Below are 16,885 nucleotides of genomic sequence, written 5' to 3' on the forward strand. Positions count from 1 at the left end.
TGATACTTTTTTTTTTTATTTTTTTTTAATATGTGCATCATTTTAATTTCTCCCCAAAGCTGTGTCCGCAGGAGGGGGTGGAGGCGCTGAGCTGAGCTGCGGTGTCTGGGGGCCGGCTGTGGGTCCCAGAGCACGCCTTTGCCCTTAGCCCTTGCTGTTCGCGTTGGTGGAATTTGGGGGTTTTTGGTTTTTTTTTTTGTTTTTAATAACACCACCACTAACTGGCTGTGGCGTTGCTTTGCAGTGTAACTCGCCATCGAGAGGCGAGCGGTGCTGCAGCCCCCCCGGCACCCGGGGCCGCGACCCCCGGAGGGGAGGGGCAGGGTCCTGTCCCCCCCCCCCCGCACCCCCGGCGCTGCCGTGCGCCGCCGCCCGGCAACGGCCCATGCGTGCCTGGCAACCGGCCCGGCGGCGGGATCGGGCCCCGAAGCGGTGAGAGGGGCGCGGGGCGGGATGGGTCCCGGGGGCGCGGGAGGAATTGGGCCCCCCTGCTCAGGGTGAAGGGGGCCAGCCGCTTCCCTGTTTCCCCCTTCCCCGGCCTGGGAGGGGCCGGGCCCTGCAGCCCCTCGGGCCGGCTCTGCACCCCACGTCCTGCCTGGGGGGGGCTTCTTCCCCCCCAGCTCTCCAGCGGCCCTTGGTGCGGATGGCCGTGCCCCGAAGAGAACTGGGGGACAGGCGCGGTTCTGCCCCAGAACTCCACCTAACGCTGTTTTTGGGGGGGGTCTGCAGTCTCCTCAGGAGCCGCTCCGATCCCGTTGAGCGGTCTCTGGAACTCCTGCCAGTTCTGCAGGGACGTGCTGGGTAGCAAGGAAGATGGCAGCAAACTGTGCTGTTCTGCAGAGCCTTTGTGTCCCTGGGGACGACAGCGCTGGGCTGCGCCCACGCAGCTGTAACAAGAGCAGAATCAGTAATGCAATCAGCCATTTTGTTCAAGCTCCGTAAATACCATGTGGGAGATGGTGCCGTGAGCCGCTCCGCGTCTCTGGAAATAGCACCGCTCTCCAGGGAGGGACAGGTGAACAGGGCTTTTTTCCTGGCCCAGGGGCAGCTCCAATCACCTGCCCCTGAGCTTTCAAGTTTGTGGACCCATCTCCCATTTCTGGTGCGTTTCCATGAATAAACACAAAAATCTTCCGCTCCCTTGTAGTCAGCTGTTCAGCGAGATGGCCACGCTGAGCGTAAAGCCGGGACAGCGGTTCACCGTGCCGGAGTGGCGCACCAACTCCCATCTCATCTCGGCTGACGCCGAACACCAGCGTTCTGCTTCCCACCAAGTCCGGCAGGCAGGCCGAACTCTCCGCAACGAAGCCGACAACCAGGTGGGCCTTCTGGCAGGCTGCCTGCTCCTGGGTTTGTCGGAGTAGCGGCCTGAGGAGTATGGGAGAGCGTTGGATCTGGGTGTATGGACGAGGGAATAGGAGAAGGCTTTACCTCTACAGAACCTGCTAAATATTTAATAGTTTGCTTCCTGTAAGCCCACGTGCAATGATGCTTGTGTAGTGTCGTGAAATCCTTGGGCGTGATTCTCGTGTCCACCACAACTCGTGGTGTTTTCTGTAGAGGACTATGAGACCAAATGGCAATGTGTTGTGCTCCTGTGAGGGGTCAGTCACTCCTGAAAACAGGGAAAGGCTTCAGCAAGTTTCACTACAGCATTTTAAAAAAGATTAATGGCATTTCTCCTCTAATTCCAGACGAAATGGGATGAGCATGACAACCAAACCCGCCTGGCTGAACGTATCAGCAGCGTGAACAGATGGAGAGAGATCCTGGACAAACGCCTTGCAGACGTAGATGCGGAAATCGATGCTTTAGCCAAAGTATGTTGGGAAGACAGATGGCTGGAAATCAACTTACACTCTCAACGTGGGATGTTAAATAATTGAGGCTTGTCTTCTGCAATGGGCAAGCCCATATGGAGGTCAAGGGGGGCTTATCACAGGCACACTGAGATCCATACTTGATGGCTTCCTGTGTTCTTGGCTGAGCCAAGCTGTTCTGTGGAGCTGTGCATTGCATGCTCATGTTTGTGTTTTTCAGTGAGTTTTGTTGGTTTCAGTTTGTTTTGCGTTTTTTTTTTTTAAGCTCCGAAGGATAATGAGAAATATGTTAACACCATAATTCAAAACCATTTTATTTTAAATAGAGAATAGAGTGGGAAATCTCTTGGATTCCTTTAGATCTAAACCCAGAGGCTGTGCTCCTGGAGTCGTTAGCCCCCAGTGAGGTGTGATTCCCAGTACAAATAGCAGATGTAGAGGACCAATGTGTTTGGCTCTCATTCCAGACTTGCTAGAAGGTTTTAGAACCGCAAAGACAGGCGGTGCGAGGGTATCGGTGGGTTCCCCTTCCTTTCTTCCTCCCATCCCTGAAGGAGATCGCACACAACCCAGCTGGCTGCTTTCTTCCAGGTGAAAGAAGCAGCAGAATGCGCTCTCCAGGCCAAGAACGTGCCTTTGGAGGTTTCCATTGAGTGCCTGACGCTCCGCGAGAGCCGTCGCGCCATCGATGTGGTGAGGGACCCTGTGGAAGAGGAGCTGCACAAGGAGGTGAAGGTGATAGAGAAAGCCAAGAGACAACTGCAGCGGAGAGTGAGCGAAGCCTTCGAACAGCTCTGGTGAGGCGAATGAGGCAGCTTTTGTCAGGACTCTGCCCTCCTTGCTTGGCCCCAGCAGTTTAATGTGCCTTTAATTCCATGCTGAGATGGGCGAGCAGGCCAGGCGTGGTTACCCTGGGGCAGTGAGCCACTCGGGAGCTTTTTATGATCATTGTCAAGGTGTCTGGAGTTTTGGGGTTTGTAGGGGAGAGCACGTCAAAGGAGACTCCGTAAGCATCCTCAGAAAATTTTGGCCCGGACCAGTATCTTGTGCCAGCTGCCTTGATTCGTGAACCAGTGACCTGGAGGTGTTAAAGCTCCCAGGCCCTAATCTCTCGTGGGTCCCTGCCCCGCTGCAGGAGGGCGGACAGCTTGGTTCACCAGTGCGCTGCCAGAGCAGAGCGCGGGGCAGCCAGGCAGGCAGTCGAGCAGGTCTGCTGCTTTATGGAGTTGGGCCCAGTTCACTGGGGGTGGCAGGAGCTCATCACTCATTTTTGAAAGATGACTGAGTCGGTGATGAAAGCTTTGCAAATCGTGGGCTGCCTCTCCCCTCTGCGTACTCCCTGCTGACTCCAACCCTTCTTTCTGCAGCCGCTTACAGGAAGCTCGCCAGCAGCTGAGCTGTGACCACCGATGCAAGGTGGAAGCATTGGAACTAGATCGCGGGTGCTTATCCCTCAGCGTCAGCTCTCCCAACATCTCCTTCAAGGTCAACCCAACACGAGTCCCAGACGGGTAAGGAAAGAGCCTGCCGTTGAGTGGCCAAATCCATGCTGGTGCTTGAAAGAGCCCTGGAATGCTTTTTCCTTCCATGCTATGTCCTGGCTTGATGAGTGCAGTTACTGAGAGCGCTCAGAACAGCAGCTGGCTGCTAGGATCGTTGTGGCTCTTGATTTGTGAAGCCACAGACTTTTGGGAGTTACCTAAATTGTCACCACAAAGCCAGAGAACTAGCTGCCCTGCCTCCCTCACGCTTGGCTGTAGGTGACGCTCCGTAAGGAGTGTGGTATCAGCCTTTGGCACAGCTGGTGGGGGAGCTGCTGCACGTTTTCACTCACTTGGCATTTCATAGCATGGTTTGGATGTGTCCGCGGTTTGAGCAGATGTTGGTCTCTGTGCAGGAGCGATGGGGTTAGAACTCCAGCTGGTGCAGCGAGGAGATCAGACAGGATGTGACCTCCAGAATTCCTGAATCATTCTGTGCAGCGCAAAGCCTTCTTGGCCTGCAGCGGGTGGTTCCTTTTGAACTGTCTTGCAAACACTCAACTTATTTTCATAACTGCTGATTTGTTCACAGGTCAACTGTGCTTGATGAGTGGGAACAGAATAGCCGAAGTAACAAGGAGCACGCTGAGGCAGAAATGAAAGCCTCGACTGAGCTCCGAGAAGCAACAGTGCTTACCATTGCCCAGGTAAATCAATCCCGTGGCTGTGAACTGGTGGTGCAGAAGTTCTGGAGCCAGCGTGGGAGAATGGGCTGGCACATGCTGTGGCCAGGGGAAAGGGAGTCTTTGAAAAGACAGCATTGGCCCATGTGCTTCTCTGAGAGCCGCTGCCCTCCTGGTTTAAAAGGGGAGCTTGGTGAGGTTGCGGAGCTTGCAGCAGTCTCAGCAATCTGCAGGACACGTACCTGTCCATCCTTCCCTGCCTTTTGGCTACAGGGGGGTGCATGATCTGCGCACGCGTGGCAGCAGCCCGAACCCGGCTGGTTTTGCTCATAGGCTTGTCCCAGCCTCACAGGAGGTCATCTCATGTGACAGTCATATTGGCAACTGCTGGGAGGGAGACACCTTCTAGATGAGAGAGACGGACCACGTAGCTTGGTCCCAGGCAGGGCTGAACCACGGCAGTGTGTGTGACTGGAGCCTGTTCTCTCCTCAGACAAACAACGAGCTGGAGGCTCAGCGCGTAGCTACGAAGTTTGCCTTGCGTAAGAGGATTAGAGACCTGGAAAGTGCCTACAATGAGCTGAAATGGCAGGAACAGAATGTAAATGTTGCTTTTTTCATCATTGAATGCAACCTTGGATGGGAACTGAGTCCAAAAGGATGTTTGTTATGTGGAAAGCTACTTGGCCTCAGCATGGTTTCCACCAGAGCTGTTAAGCAGCACATGAATGATCCCCGCGACATCCTACCTCCTTCTGCCATCACAATTGCTGCTCTGGCATTTCCCAGCAGCCGTGCCAGGTTTTGACCTTTTTATTTCTCTCCTGGTCTCAACCACCGTGGCTGTAAAACACCAGCAGCACCGTGCCTGGTCTCTGTGAAAAGCCTGATCTATGAGCAGAGGGGTTCAGCACTCAGAAGCCCACCAGCCCTTGTTTAAAATCCATTCCCACCGCAGTAAAACGCAGAACGCACGGGGGCTGTTTTCCAGTCTCTGTCCCTCGTGACGCATGTCTTTTATCCGTAGACCTTGGGGGAAATTGCTGAGATGGAGGAGGACATCCGACGCTTGGAGGAAAATATTCAGAGGAAAACAAAAGATCTGAAAGTGGCACACACCCGCCTGGAGACCCGCACGTATCGGCCCCAGATGGACCTCTGCCGGGATCAGGTACCAGCCTCACCCAGTTCCCTGCCAGGAGGGTCGGGGGGGCACTGACAGCGATGCGGGCTTGCGTGAGTCTGGAAAATGTGGGTGCACTTTGGAGAAAACTACAGAGGGGCTGAGCAATGCATCCTACAGTCACCTAGCAAAGCAAGGAAATAAATGTCACAGCTGGGCTGGAAAGGGAACAGGAGAACCGTGGCCTTTGTAAAACAACACTTCAGTCCTCTTAACTGCTGCCACCTCCCTCCCCACCTCGCAGGTCCAGTACGGGCTAACAGATGAGGTCCACCAGCTGGAGGGAACGATCCGTGCGCTCAAACAGAAGCTAACGGAGTCACAGTAAGTCTGCTCTCTGGGGCGGAGCGGTGGCGCGGCATCACCCACGTGAGGGGTGTGGGCCTGACACACTTCCAGAAGCTGCGTTTTGGAGCTCGTGTCTGCTCTGATCTGGGGTGGAAGGAGGCTTCAGGCTCGGCAGGGAGCTGGACTGGGCCGCAGGGTGCAAGCAAGGCACGAGAGGTCTGTGTGGTGGGAGGGGGAGTGGGGTTCCCACGGTCTCTGTTTGACTCTGACTTCAGCCAGGCACAGACAGATCTAAAAGGGAAAAAAAAAAAAGGGGTGAAAAGTAAAGGAGGAAACATCAGTGTTGCTCTGGGCTGGTGTGGGCTCCCAGGGTGCACATCTCTGCGCTGCGCTCCAGGAGCAGCGTGTGGGCTTGCTGTTCACAGCCCCCATGCTGCTGCTATGCACTGTCCTGGTTTCGGCTGGGATGGAGCTAATTTTCTTCCCAGTAGCTGCTGTGGTTTGTATTTAGTATGGGATTTGGTATGTGAAGAACGCTGATAATACCCTGATGTTATTAGTTGTTGCTAAAAAAGACCAAGGACTTTTTCAGTTTCCCAAGTTTTGCTAACATGCAGGTGCAGGAGGCTGGGAGGGCTGTGGCCAGTACGGTTGGTCCAAACTGGCCAGGGAGAGTGTCCCATGCCATAGACGTCATGCTCGGGATATAAGGGAGGGTTGGCAGGGGGGCAGCTCATGCTCTTTCTCCATCTTTTGGGATCGCTCTGAGAATGCTTTTGGTTCCATTCCGTGATCACAGCTTGGAACGGGCTGTATCAGTCATCGGGTGGTGAGAAATTGTGCTTAGTTCGTTTTGTATATTTTATTATCTATCCTTATTATTATTTCTTCCTTTGCTGTCCTGGTAACCTGTCTGTCTCTCTGCCCACAAGTTTTCCTTTTTATCCAATTCTCTCCTTGATTCCATCCCCACTGGGAGGGGAAAGGTGAGTGAGCGGTTGCGTGGTGCTTAGTTGACAACTGGCGTTAAACCACGACGCACCAAGAAATATCTGACGCTGTCGTTCTTCGTACAAAGGCTGCACAGATATTTCTGCTGCCAGAAAGTGGGAAGTTGGGTGTTTCCTGTCCAACTTGGGAAATGAATGCAGTGCTTGAACTCAACTCCTCTCACTTCTGCTTGTTCCCAGGAACGCCTTGGACACTCTTTACAGGCAACTTCACCGCATTCAGACGGATATTGGCTACAAGGCCAATTCCCTGGAGCTGGACAACAAGTGCATGGACAACTGGAGAAAGCTCATGGTCCCTGCCGAGACCTTAGTGCCAGAGGTCGACACTTTCAAGGGAACTGCGACCCACGCGCTCTCCCCGCTGAAGAACGGGCAGCTGGAGCTGGCTTAGTGCTCCGAGGAGTGTGTTGTGCAAGGAGCGGCGCTGAGGAGAAAGCTACCAGTGACTCAGTTCCGTAGCGAGGAAAGCAGACATCTGTGTCGTGTTAGGAGAATGTAATTCTCCTCCCTCCCTCCCGTTTGTTATATAACCGTCTGTCCCCGTATAGGATGTTTATTGCCTCTTGCACTCCAAGGAGCATTATAAACAATAAAGAGTCTGTCCCCAAGAGCTCTTGTCGTCTGACAGTGTTGGAAGCCTTTCGCGGTGATTGAATCCATCTGGGCTCTTTAGTGTTTTTAAGTCCTTTTAAAGCGCGAGGCAGCGCGCTGAAAAGGGACTCTGTCACGGTGGCGGCGGGCCAGATCCGCTCGGCGGGGCTCCCGGCTCTGATCCGCTCACTTTAACGATTAAAGTTTGCGTTGGGATTTTCCCTTTGCCGCTAGCCCTGCGGAGCTCACGCGGCTACAAAAGCCGGAGCTTGGAGTCCGTTTTGGCTCTTGTGGCCACGGTCTTGTTAAAATTCAATTCCAGCGTTTGCGTTTTGCCATGAATTTGTTTTTATTCCAGGCACGCTCTCACTGGGAAGACCGTGTCCTTGTGCAAGCCGCTATTAGCGCACGTGCGACGGGACCCGGAACTTGGCCTCTTCTTCTTCCCCGAGGTGAGAGGCGATGCTCAGTGACCACCCCGGTGGAAAGCAGCCTGGATTTGACTCTTTTTGAGGAAAAAAAAGAAAAAAAGAAAAGAAATCAACACTTTTCCCTCCTGTAAGTAGGGAAATGAAGTGGCTCTTTCTGGGCCGCGCTCCTCCGGGCCGCCAGGGGGCGCTGTCCGCGGGAGCGCGGCCGCGGCACAGGGAGAAAATGGCGGCGGCCGCGGGTTCGGGCTCAGGCAGCGGGCGGGCGGCAGCGCGGCCTCGTCCGGGAGCCGGCCGGTTTCGTGGTTGTTTGGCCGGAGCGTTGTTAGGTGACTGCCTGGGCGCCGTCTTCGAAGGCAGGAGCGTCGTGAAGTTACCCGATCTGCTACGTTTCCTCCGAGGCTTGGAACCGGCGAGCGGGCCGCCCGAAGCGGGGGAACCGGTCGGCAGCGCCCGCAGAGGTGGGGAGAGGGGCGGGGGTCGGGCCCGGAGCGCATCCCCTTCCTCGTACCCACAGGTTCGGGCCTGGCCCCCAGCACCCTCAGTATCGGGCTTTTGGGGTGCATCCCCTCCCCATCCTCGCCCCCCCCCAGGCCCACCGCCCCAATCCTGCCCCTCACCTCAGCGTGGGACACCTTCCCTGGGACACCCGTGGCTGTCCCCAGCCCTGTGTGTCCCATCCGCTGTGGGGTTTGGACCCTCGCGGGGTGAGGATGACCTTGCTGAAGCAGCACCCGGCTTCTGGTAGCTGCGGGGCAGTTCGTGCTCCCTGAACGCGTGCCCGGTGCTGAGGTCTGGTGTGCTGTGCTCAGCCCCTGCCGCTCCTCCCGCGGGGAAGCCGGGTTTGTAGCCGGCTGGGAGCCAGGGTATGGCAGCACAGGGGTGTCAGCAAGGAGCAAATACACCAAAAATAGAGTAAGAGAAGGACAAGAACGGTTATTTAACTCTTAGCAAATGATGATGGATTCGTGTTGGGGTTCTCAGCTGTGCAGCAAGCCCTGTCACCTCGTCAGTAGGATCTTAAAGGTACTTGATTCTGTTGCAGTCTTGTCCAGAAATGCGACTGCACTTTCTCGTCTCCGCTTGTCAGCGTACACTGTGAAGTCCTTGAGAACAACGTTTGTCTTACTTGTCCACATGTGCTTCTGGATATCACACACTTTCTCTTGGCTTTTACTGATCTTGGAATGCGTTCTGTCTCATTCTTGCTGTGGATGCGTCTCTCGTGCTGTCTGTCTTCTTACCCTGATGACCACAGCTAGTGACGAGCTCTGAGTACTGGGGAACTTCTGGTGATGTTTTAACTCTGGCTGTACAGATTATTAGGCCTTGGAGAGTAGGGAAGCGCTGACAGTGGAGAAGGACAGGAGGAGAGTTTGTCCCTGGATGGTCATGTTATGTTTTGACCTTCTGTTTTAGAAACGCTTTCGTACACGGATGACACGGCCATGAGCAGGTCGGTGGTGCAGTCCCTGCTAGCCAAGCGAGAGTTTGATGAAGTTGATATGGCCAAGAGGTAAGGACTGCAGCCAGCTCTGCGGGCCAGGGTGTTGACATTTACTAGTGAGGGCAAAACTTCCTTGAGATTCAGCAATCGCTGCAATTTTTTTGTGAAAGCCGACAGGGGCTAAGGCAAAGTCGTCGTTAATTTGTGGAGGAAAAAAAATAGAGAAGTGATGACCAATCCTGTAATTTACTGTGTGCTTTGCACTGTGCTGGAACACGCAGCGCTGGTAGTTTTAGCGTGGGCTCAGAGTCTGCTTTGAAATGAAGGGTGGGACGTGCTGTATTGCACCCACGTACATGTATGCACCTTTGTGGAAGGTAATGCTTGGAAATTTCAAAAGCATTTCCTTTCATGTTTATTTGTTGCTTTTTAAGTTTGTACTTCCCCTACTTCACTGACTATTGGTGAGGTCAGCTTCAGTTTGTTTATGATCTGTTTCCCTTTTGAATCCACAGCCCTGGTAGCATTTGGTTCCACTTAGAAAACCCTTCCATTGAACTTGAACAAAAGACTTTCTTTGTGGTTGTGACCCACGGAAATGTTTCCAGTTTGCTTCTATTTCGAGGCAAAGTTGAGAGGGAAACAAGCGGGCTGTGAAAGGTGGTGTTCATACACGCTTTCACGCCAGTTTTTGGGAATTGGATTCTTTCCCTACAGAAGTGAATCACTTGAACCCCGGCTGTCACTGAATTACCCATCTGTTATTAATTCACTTTATCGAGTGGCTTTATGCAGCCTCTTTACCAACTTCAGTAACAGACCAGAGAGGTTTTTTTCTCACCTGTGTAACTGCTGCTCTCCTGCCCACACCAGGTTTGCTGAGGAGTACAAGAAGGAACCGAACAGGGGCTATGGGATGGCTGTTGTCAATGTCTTCAAGAAGCTCCTGAGCCCCAAGTGCAATGATGTGTTTGAACCAGCCAGAGCCCAGTTTAACGGGAAAGGCTCCTACGGGAATGGCGGTGCCATGAGGGTGGCAGGCATCCCGCTCGTGTATTCTGATGTCCAGGACGTTAAGAAGGTACCGTTCTGGGCTCTTGCGGGCACCTGGGCTCTGGCAGTCCTTGCTGTCAGGTGACTCCCACCCTGATCTCTCAGTTGGGTTTGCTAACAATGTGTTTTCATTCCCAGTTTGCGAAGCTGAGTGCGGAGTTAACCCACGCCAACTCCCTGGGCTACAACGGGGCCATCCTGCAGGCCCTGGCCGTGCACCTCGCCATGCAGGGACAGCTCAGCAAGGAGACCTTCCTGGAGCAGCTCATCAGCCACATGGAAGACGTGGAGGCAGATGATAAGTCTCTTACTGACGCCCGAGCGTAAGTGGCTGTGAGGAGCACTACCTGTTGTGTACAGTTTACTCCGGCTCTTCACACACTCTCTTCTTCATTGTACTCTTTCTTTTTCAGGCTGGGATTTGAGGATTTACCATTTTCAAGGCGTTTAAAGAAAATAAAGGAATTTTTGGAGCTCAGCAGTGTTCCCAAAACAGATGTACTGTTTGAATTAGGTAAGTACTTTCCTTACTACAAGTATCAGGGAAGAGCTGGAAGCAGGACCAGGTCGGCAGGCCTGGTGATGTGTCCTCCCCTGGATTCCGGCTCTGCTGCCCGTCAGGCACTGAGCGTGCTGGAAAGGCTGCCCCTGCTCACCGGTCAGTAATTCTCCAGATCTTGACCCAGTGACTCTCTCCCTGTATTGGTGGGGAAAAAAATGTCTTGCTAAGAAAAACTTACCATGGATAACATTTCTAAATACTGTAAGATCTCCTGTCTTAATGACTGTCACGTTGGATGGGAAGAGGTGGATGTGTGTTGCCAAACCATACTGCTGTACGGGGAGTTGGTCTCCAGGGTGCGAGCAGTACTGGCGAGCTATGTGGAGGTTTCTCTTCAGAGATGCAAGCTTTTGCACCTTGTCGTGATAAAATCAGTGATACTGGTATTGAAAGTAACGGGGAGTGGGCAATTGCAGGCAGAAGGGAAAAGGTACTTCTGCGGGAAGGCAGACACAAGTGTTCTGCAGCACTGAAGACGATTGGTTTTGTTAACAGGCAACGGCATTGCCGCTTTGCGGTCTGTCCCTACTGCAATTTACTCCTTCTTGCGCTGTATGGATGCTGACCCGGATATTCCTGAGCACTACAACAACCTGCAGAGGACCATCATCTACTGTATCTCTCTGGGTGGAGACACAGACACCATTGCTACCATGGCAGGAGCCATTGCAGGGGCTTATTATGGGGAGGAACAGATACCCCCAAGTTGGGAGCAGAGCTGTGAAGCTTTTCAAGAGACACAGAAGCTGGCAAATAGCTTGTATGAACTCTACTGCCAGCGGCTCTGAGCTCCAAGGGGAGCGTGCTTGCTGAAGGCGAAGCAGGTTGGCCACCTCTGCTTTTCTGGTCCGAAATCCGGTGGTGGATCCGCGCCACCTGCAGACGCTGGTGAGCCTCCACCTGAGAAAGACCCTTGCTGCTGCGAGTTGAGGGCTGGAAGCGTGAGCTGGTTTGGAAGCGAGGGGACGTACCCTTTCGTTACCGTTCAGCTGGGAAGTGGCTGCATGTGTCGCCTTGGACAGTGGGTGCATCTCTTCTGAAGTGTACCGGAGCATTGACTTTTTCATAAGATTTCTGCTTCTTGCTTTGTCCCACTTCTATGTCATTTTGTCAGTGCAGTGACTGGGTGGGTGTCTGAACGTCTGAATCTGCTGACTTTTCCTGTTGTTTCTCTCTACTCCTGTGTGCCACGGCCTTTGTTTCTGTTGTTAGTGGCCTGTCCTGCGGTGGCTTTGATCCACACCCCTCTCCAAATGCCAGTTCACGCTCAGCTGACCAGCTAAGGGCCGGAGGTGGGAGTCACCGGAGAGGCACATCCCTGGAGAGCCTGGCGGGTGTCCTGCCCGGCGGCACCGTGACCACCTGTGCTGCGGAGTGAGGATGCTGGGGATGGTCCTCCCAGGGAGGTTCACTTCCTTCAAGGCAGAGTGAAAGGTGCCAGAGCCTGGAGCAGGGATTTCTTTGCCGTGTCAGTGGCGTTGTGAGAAATGCCTTTGGTGCGTGCAGACAGAATCCCAGTTGGCTCATTGTTACCGCTGGAAAAGGGCGTAACGAGTTACTGTTCCTTTGGTGGGTTCCTTTGGTTCCTTTGGTTCCTTTGCTCTGCGGTCCACCTGGCACCGTCCTGATCCGTTCCATTTTGTGTTCCTGGTTTTCACGTTGCTGCAGCTGCAGCTACTTTAGCTGTTTCTTTTGTTCCTGAGCCATGCGTCCTGCGTTTTTAATGCTGTCCTGTCTATGTCCAGAGCACCAAGTGAGATCGCTGTTTAAATCTGTGGGTGGAGACAGTTGTGAAACCTGGTGTTACACAAGGGCTGAGTTCCTGGTTCTGCTGCAGTCAGTGACAAAAACGACTTCAGCAGGAAGCAGGAAAACTTCTCACAGTTTTAAAACTCTGCACTTGGTAAGAATCATCTGAAAATAAAGGGAAACGTAGGTTAATTGGGGGAGAATTTATCAAAGTTTAAAATAATCTGTGCATTTGAAGCAGATACTGGTGGCCAAGAAATACAGCAAAGCTGTATTTTTCCAGAGTTTTATGTTTAAAACCTTTGCCCAGTGGAGCTGGGCATGACATGTCTAAAAAGGCTGGAAAGCTTTCTAATAATGGAAATCTGAAAGAAAGAGACAAGCAGTCATCTGAGGAAATGTTTATGAACGTGGGTGTGACAGTGTATTTCTCTAGTGTTTCTGGTGACACCGGGAAGCGACCGTTCTGCTCAGAGCTCGCTCCCCGTCGTTATCCACATGTGGTTGTGGTGTGCGTCAGGCTGCATGCACATCTGGAAAACCTGGCTGCGATGCGTCGTTCCGGTTTTTCCTGTACTCTCCTTCCTTCAAGTGCCAGTGGTTTGTGTGATGCTTTAATGGGTTTTCCTTGTATCAATTGATGCTTCTCCTGAGAACGTGTGGAATTTTGGCCTATTGTATATTTATGTGTTGTGCTGCAGATCTGAGATGTAAAATGTCAGGTTTGTGAACGTATGCACAGAATTATTTAAAATGAGATATTTTCCTTTGAAAGCAGCTTTATCATTCTAAATATTTGGAACTCATGAGAGCAGAAAAGCTCCTGTTTAAAAAATACAGCTCATTTTAGGCCAGAATTTAAATGTGTACTGAAACATTTAGCTCTGACTTCCTTGGAAAGAAATAAAATCACTTCATTATCTTTGTTAATTAGCCACTGCTCCTGTCTTTTTGTTCAGGACACGAAGTCATGCTTCCATACCAAATTAAAAGAGGAGTCGTATGAAAACCTCTTGCCTATTTCTCCCTGCCCCATGCTTCACTTTAAGACTCAACCTGACGCTGCTTTGTTACTGTAGAAAGCAGAGCGGAAGTTCTTCGCTGCTGGTTAGAGATACCTTGTGTGTAGCTGAGACTGGTGTTTCATTTGGGATGAGTTTTAGCGCTGGAAACCTGCTGTAAAACCTGCTTTCAGGCGGTCGCTCTTGCCTGTGAGCGGTACGGGGCAGCTGAAGTTTGGCAAAGCCCAGGAGTAGTGGTTGTGGCTAACAGCAGGCTGTCGGCAGCGTCGGTTGCGTGCGTTGCAGGGAGGTTTGCTGGAGAGGACCTTTTCCTCTGCTGGCTGTGGCCTGTGGGCTGTTTGCAGCGAGGAGCAGGGTGCGGAAGGAGTTCAGCTGCTGGAGCCCAGCGTGCGATGATGGTGCAGAGACCAGGAAGCACGCTGGGTGCCCCGCGACCTGCAGCAGGAGAGTCGCTTTTTCTTCATGGTCAGCTTCTGAAGGAGCCAGGCTTCCCTGGAAGTGTTTCACCTCTGACAAGTAACGTCTCATCTTCCAGGTAAGAAATCGTGTTTTCTTCTCTTTTTACTTTTGACCTCCGAAGGTGATTTGCTAACAGGTCATTCACCATTTCTTCTGTGTGTTACTGACTGCTTTTGCAGCTCAGGATGCGGAGGTTGGTATAAGCGAGGTTGTGTAACGTAGGAAAAAAAAAAAAAAAGTAATGAAAAAAAAAGGGAAAGGGAATCCCCAACACTTTGACTTAAATTCCTTAAATTAATAATCGCCAGTCTGGAAGGGTCTGGATTTCATCCTTTTTAAAAACTGAACTGCTGGAGACAGGAATCTTTTCCTTAATCACAAGAAACATGCGATATACCTTCTTACGTAAGAATATTAATCAGCGAGCAGATCTGCTGGGAACAAGCGAGCTGGATTTGAGAAGGAAATACAGCGCGAGAGGTCTGTACGAATGGTGTTACAGCAGGGCTGTTAATACCAGGACAAAGGCACCGCTGAGCCCAGCTTTTGTACAATAAGTTTTATTGATGTTTTGTCAATACAATCAAGTACTGCAGTTTTAGTTCTGAAGAGAAGGCCAGTTTCTGATCACAAAAGAGTGCATTTTAAACCAACTTTTACTATGACAGACAGTGCACGTAATAAGTATTTACAAAACTAAAAACCTCTATATACTAGGTTAGAAATGAGGATACTAGAGGCAAATTTAAAAAAAATAGTAAGAATTTGTATATAAAAATGCACATTGTAATGCAGTTTTCATAATTAAAAATAGACATACTTCATCCAACCCAACCTTTTTTACTATGGTGATTGAAACCAAAATCCCATGCGCTCACACACACGACAGAAAATAATCCTTTCTGCTGGCGAATATCACGTTCTCAGTACTCCAGAAAAAAAATTCTTCCTGACAGTGTCCGGTTTAGTGAACAGCCTCCCTCGTCCTGTGCATCGTTTTTTTGTTGGTTTTTTTTTTTTTTCCTAGCCTAACTCTATGTGCGTGTAATATTTGCCTTTCAACTGCTGTGTAAATGTAACAGGTTATATAGCTGCGGAAGGTTGATTATGGTTTATGCTCTGCACATGAAGGGAAAGTGAAATTGCAAAACAATATCTACAGCACTGAACAAGTTAATGTCTCGGTGTGGCTACAGTGAGTATTTTTGTCGTTGCTTTTTGCCAGCTAGAACAAGAAGTTTCAAATAAATCAGAACAAGAAGAGATGGAATGTAGGTTAGAACACAGTATAAATAAGTCGCTTTGCTGAGTAACAGACTGAAGCTTCCACCCCGGCGCGTGGCCGGGGCGCGAGAAGCTCCCGGCCCTGCTGCAGGTAGTGTGCACGCGCTGCCGGCGGTGCCGCACGGCGGGAGCCTCGCGTGGCACCGGCTCGAGTTCATTGCTGTTCTCCACAGGCAAGATGCGTCAACAAAGGAGACACAGGCCCCGTCCTAGCACCTTCCTCAAAAGCCTGGGCTTGAAGAAAACATCTGAGCTTCCGTTTTTAAATGTAGGGACTCTACGGCTCCTGTTCCTGCTGGGAAATAACCCAGTAGGATCAGAGCCCGAGTGGCCCTGACACCCCCCTGCCTTCAGGAGTTAAAAATGCCCAGTGGGATCAGACACTGGGGCAGCCTTTCTGCTTGAGGTTTCATCTTTAAATGAAACTTGCAGCTTTATGTGGAGAAAACCCCCAGAAGGTGGACAAGCCCGCCCCAGCCAGGCGGTAGCTGAAGCGCTGGCCTTCAACTGTAAATTTCCTTTTTGTGATTCTTCATTTCAGGGATAGGTGTGTTTTTAAAGGGAAGCCCTGGGTAGCAAGAGGCAGAATCACAGGACAGGCTTAAGGAGAAAAACAAACAAACAAACTAGAAATAGAAAAAGAAAAGTTGTTTAAATATCTTGTACAGTCCATCTGGAGAACAATCCCAAGTCCCGTTCTTGCTAGGTTTCTTTGGCCATAGAACAGGCTTTAGGAGAATTTAAGGGTAATAGTGGCTCAGCTGGTGACCAAATTGTTGCTGTTTTCTCAGGGATGTGCCTTTGCAGAGGGACATGCGGTGTAACACGTGTGGATTAACTTCAGCAGCGTGCTGCTTGCCTGGGCTGAGAAGAATCGCTTTACTGGAAGTGCAGACGGCAATGACTATTCTACCGCGAGAGAATCCGCAAAGCACCGGGGTTCAGTTGCTCCCGTTAGCAAAGGACAGAGCAGCCAAGTGGTCAGTATCCGTGCATACCTTTCCCAGAACCTTGTAGCTCATGTTCAGGTCAGTAACATTTCAAGCATTTATGAGACAAAGTGGTAACAACAGACAAATGTGATTTTTTTTTTTTTCCTTTTTTTTTTTTTTAACCTAAGTCACAGATCGGCACCTGGCGTGGTGCGCTTTTACACGTACATATTGCACTAGACTTGTAAATAACATTGTTAAGTAGATAATAGCACCGTTGTAAAATGACTGAATGGAAAGTTAGAACAAACACTACTGTTTCTTAATTAAAAGGGCCCCAGAGAAAGGGGGGATACCAATGCAAAAGTTACACATCCCGAAATAGCGAGACAGTAAAAGCAAGTTGTCCGTAAGTGGCACTTTCAAGAAAGCATAACTAAACCTTCTACCAAACCAGGCGAGAAGCACCGTAAGCCGTCCTTGTGTTGTCAAAGAGTAAGATGCTCACAAGGCCGAGCAAGTCCTTGGGCTGCAAAGAGACGGGACAGAACCAGCCCTGGGACTTGCCCGTAGAGAGAGGATCGCTGTTCGTCACAGGGGTCCCAGCTCCCCTCAACGGCTTTGGAATAGGTCGTCATCCTCCCAGATCCCAGTGCCTGGATGTTTTTATTCCTAAAGGTGCTGGGGGGAAGGGTTAGAAATAATATTTACTTCTTATAAGAAGGTGCTTATGCAAAGTGTTCCACTTTTTGTGAGTAGCAATCCAACCACACTGAATCCAGAGTGAAGCAGGGAGACTGCCTTAAAGCACAGCCTGAGAAAATAGGCATCAGTTGGACTGAAACTTGGGCGTCTGGTGGTTTGGGAAGGACATTTCTCAATCCAGCATG

At 51.2% G+C, this 16,885-nt stretch overlaps 2 protein-coding genes across 3 annotated transcripts; both read left to right on the forward strand.

Moving 5' to 3' along the window:
- Positions 1–393: 393 nt before the first annotated feature.
- On the forward strand, positions 394–7,078 carry TEKT2 (tektin 2). 2 transcript variants are annotated; one of them, XM_086765211.1, is made up of 10 exons: positions 394–432; positions 1,148–1,319; positions 1,695–1,820; positions 2,412–2,617; positions 3,188–3,331; positions 3,894–4,008; positions 4,478–4,585; positions 5,012–5,155; positions 5,412–5,491; positions 6,646–7,078. In XM_086765211.1, the coding sequence occupies exons 2-10, from the start codon at positions 1,164–1,166 to the stop codon at positions 6,857–6,859; spliced, it is 1,293 nt and encodes a 430-aa protein (XP_086621337.1). In that variant the 5' UTR covers positions 394–432; positions 1,148–1,163; the 3' UTR covers positions 6,860–7,078. The 2 variants fall into 2 exon arrangements, with proteins under 2 accessions (XP_086621337.1, XP_010114661.2); XM_010116359.2 differs by lacking the exon at positions 394–432 and having other exon boundaries at positions 954–1,319.
- A 635-nt stretch (positions 7,079–7,713) lies between these two features.
- On the forward strand, positions 7,714–12,116 carry ADPRS (ADP-ribosylserine hydrolase). The gene is made up of 6 exons (XM_086765212.1): positions 7,714–7,948; positions 8,907–9,003; positions 9,808–10,015; positions 10,126–10,310; positions 10,401–10,501; positions 11,045–12,116. The coding sequence occupies exons 1-6, from the start codon at positions 7,714–7,716 to the stop codon at positions 11,335–11,337; spliced, it is 1,119 nt and encodes a 372-aa protein (XP_086621338.1). The 3' UTR covers positions 11,338–12,116.
- Positions 12,117–16,885: the final 4,769 nt, after the last annotated feature.

Source organism: Chlamydotis macqueenii, chromosome 22 (genome assembly GCF_036417535.1).
Source record: "Chlamydotis macqueenii isolate bChlMac1 chromosome 22, bChlMac1.mat, whole genome shotgun sequence".
Lineage (NCBI taxonomy): Eukaryota > Metazoa > Chordata > Aves > Otidiformes > Otididae > Chlamydotis > Chlamydotis macqueenii.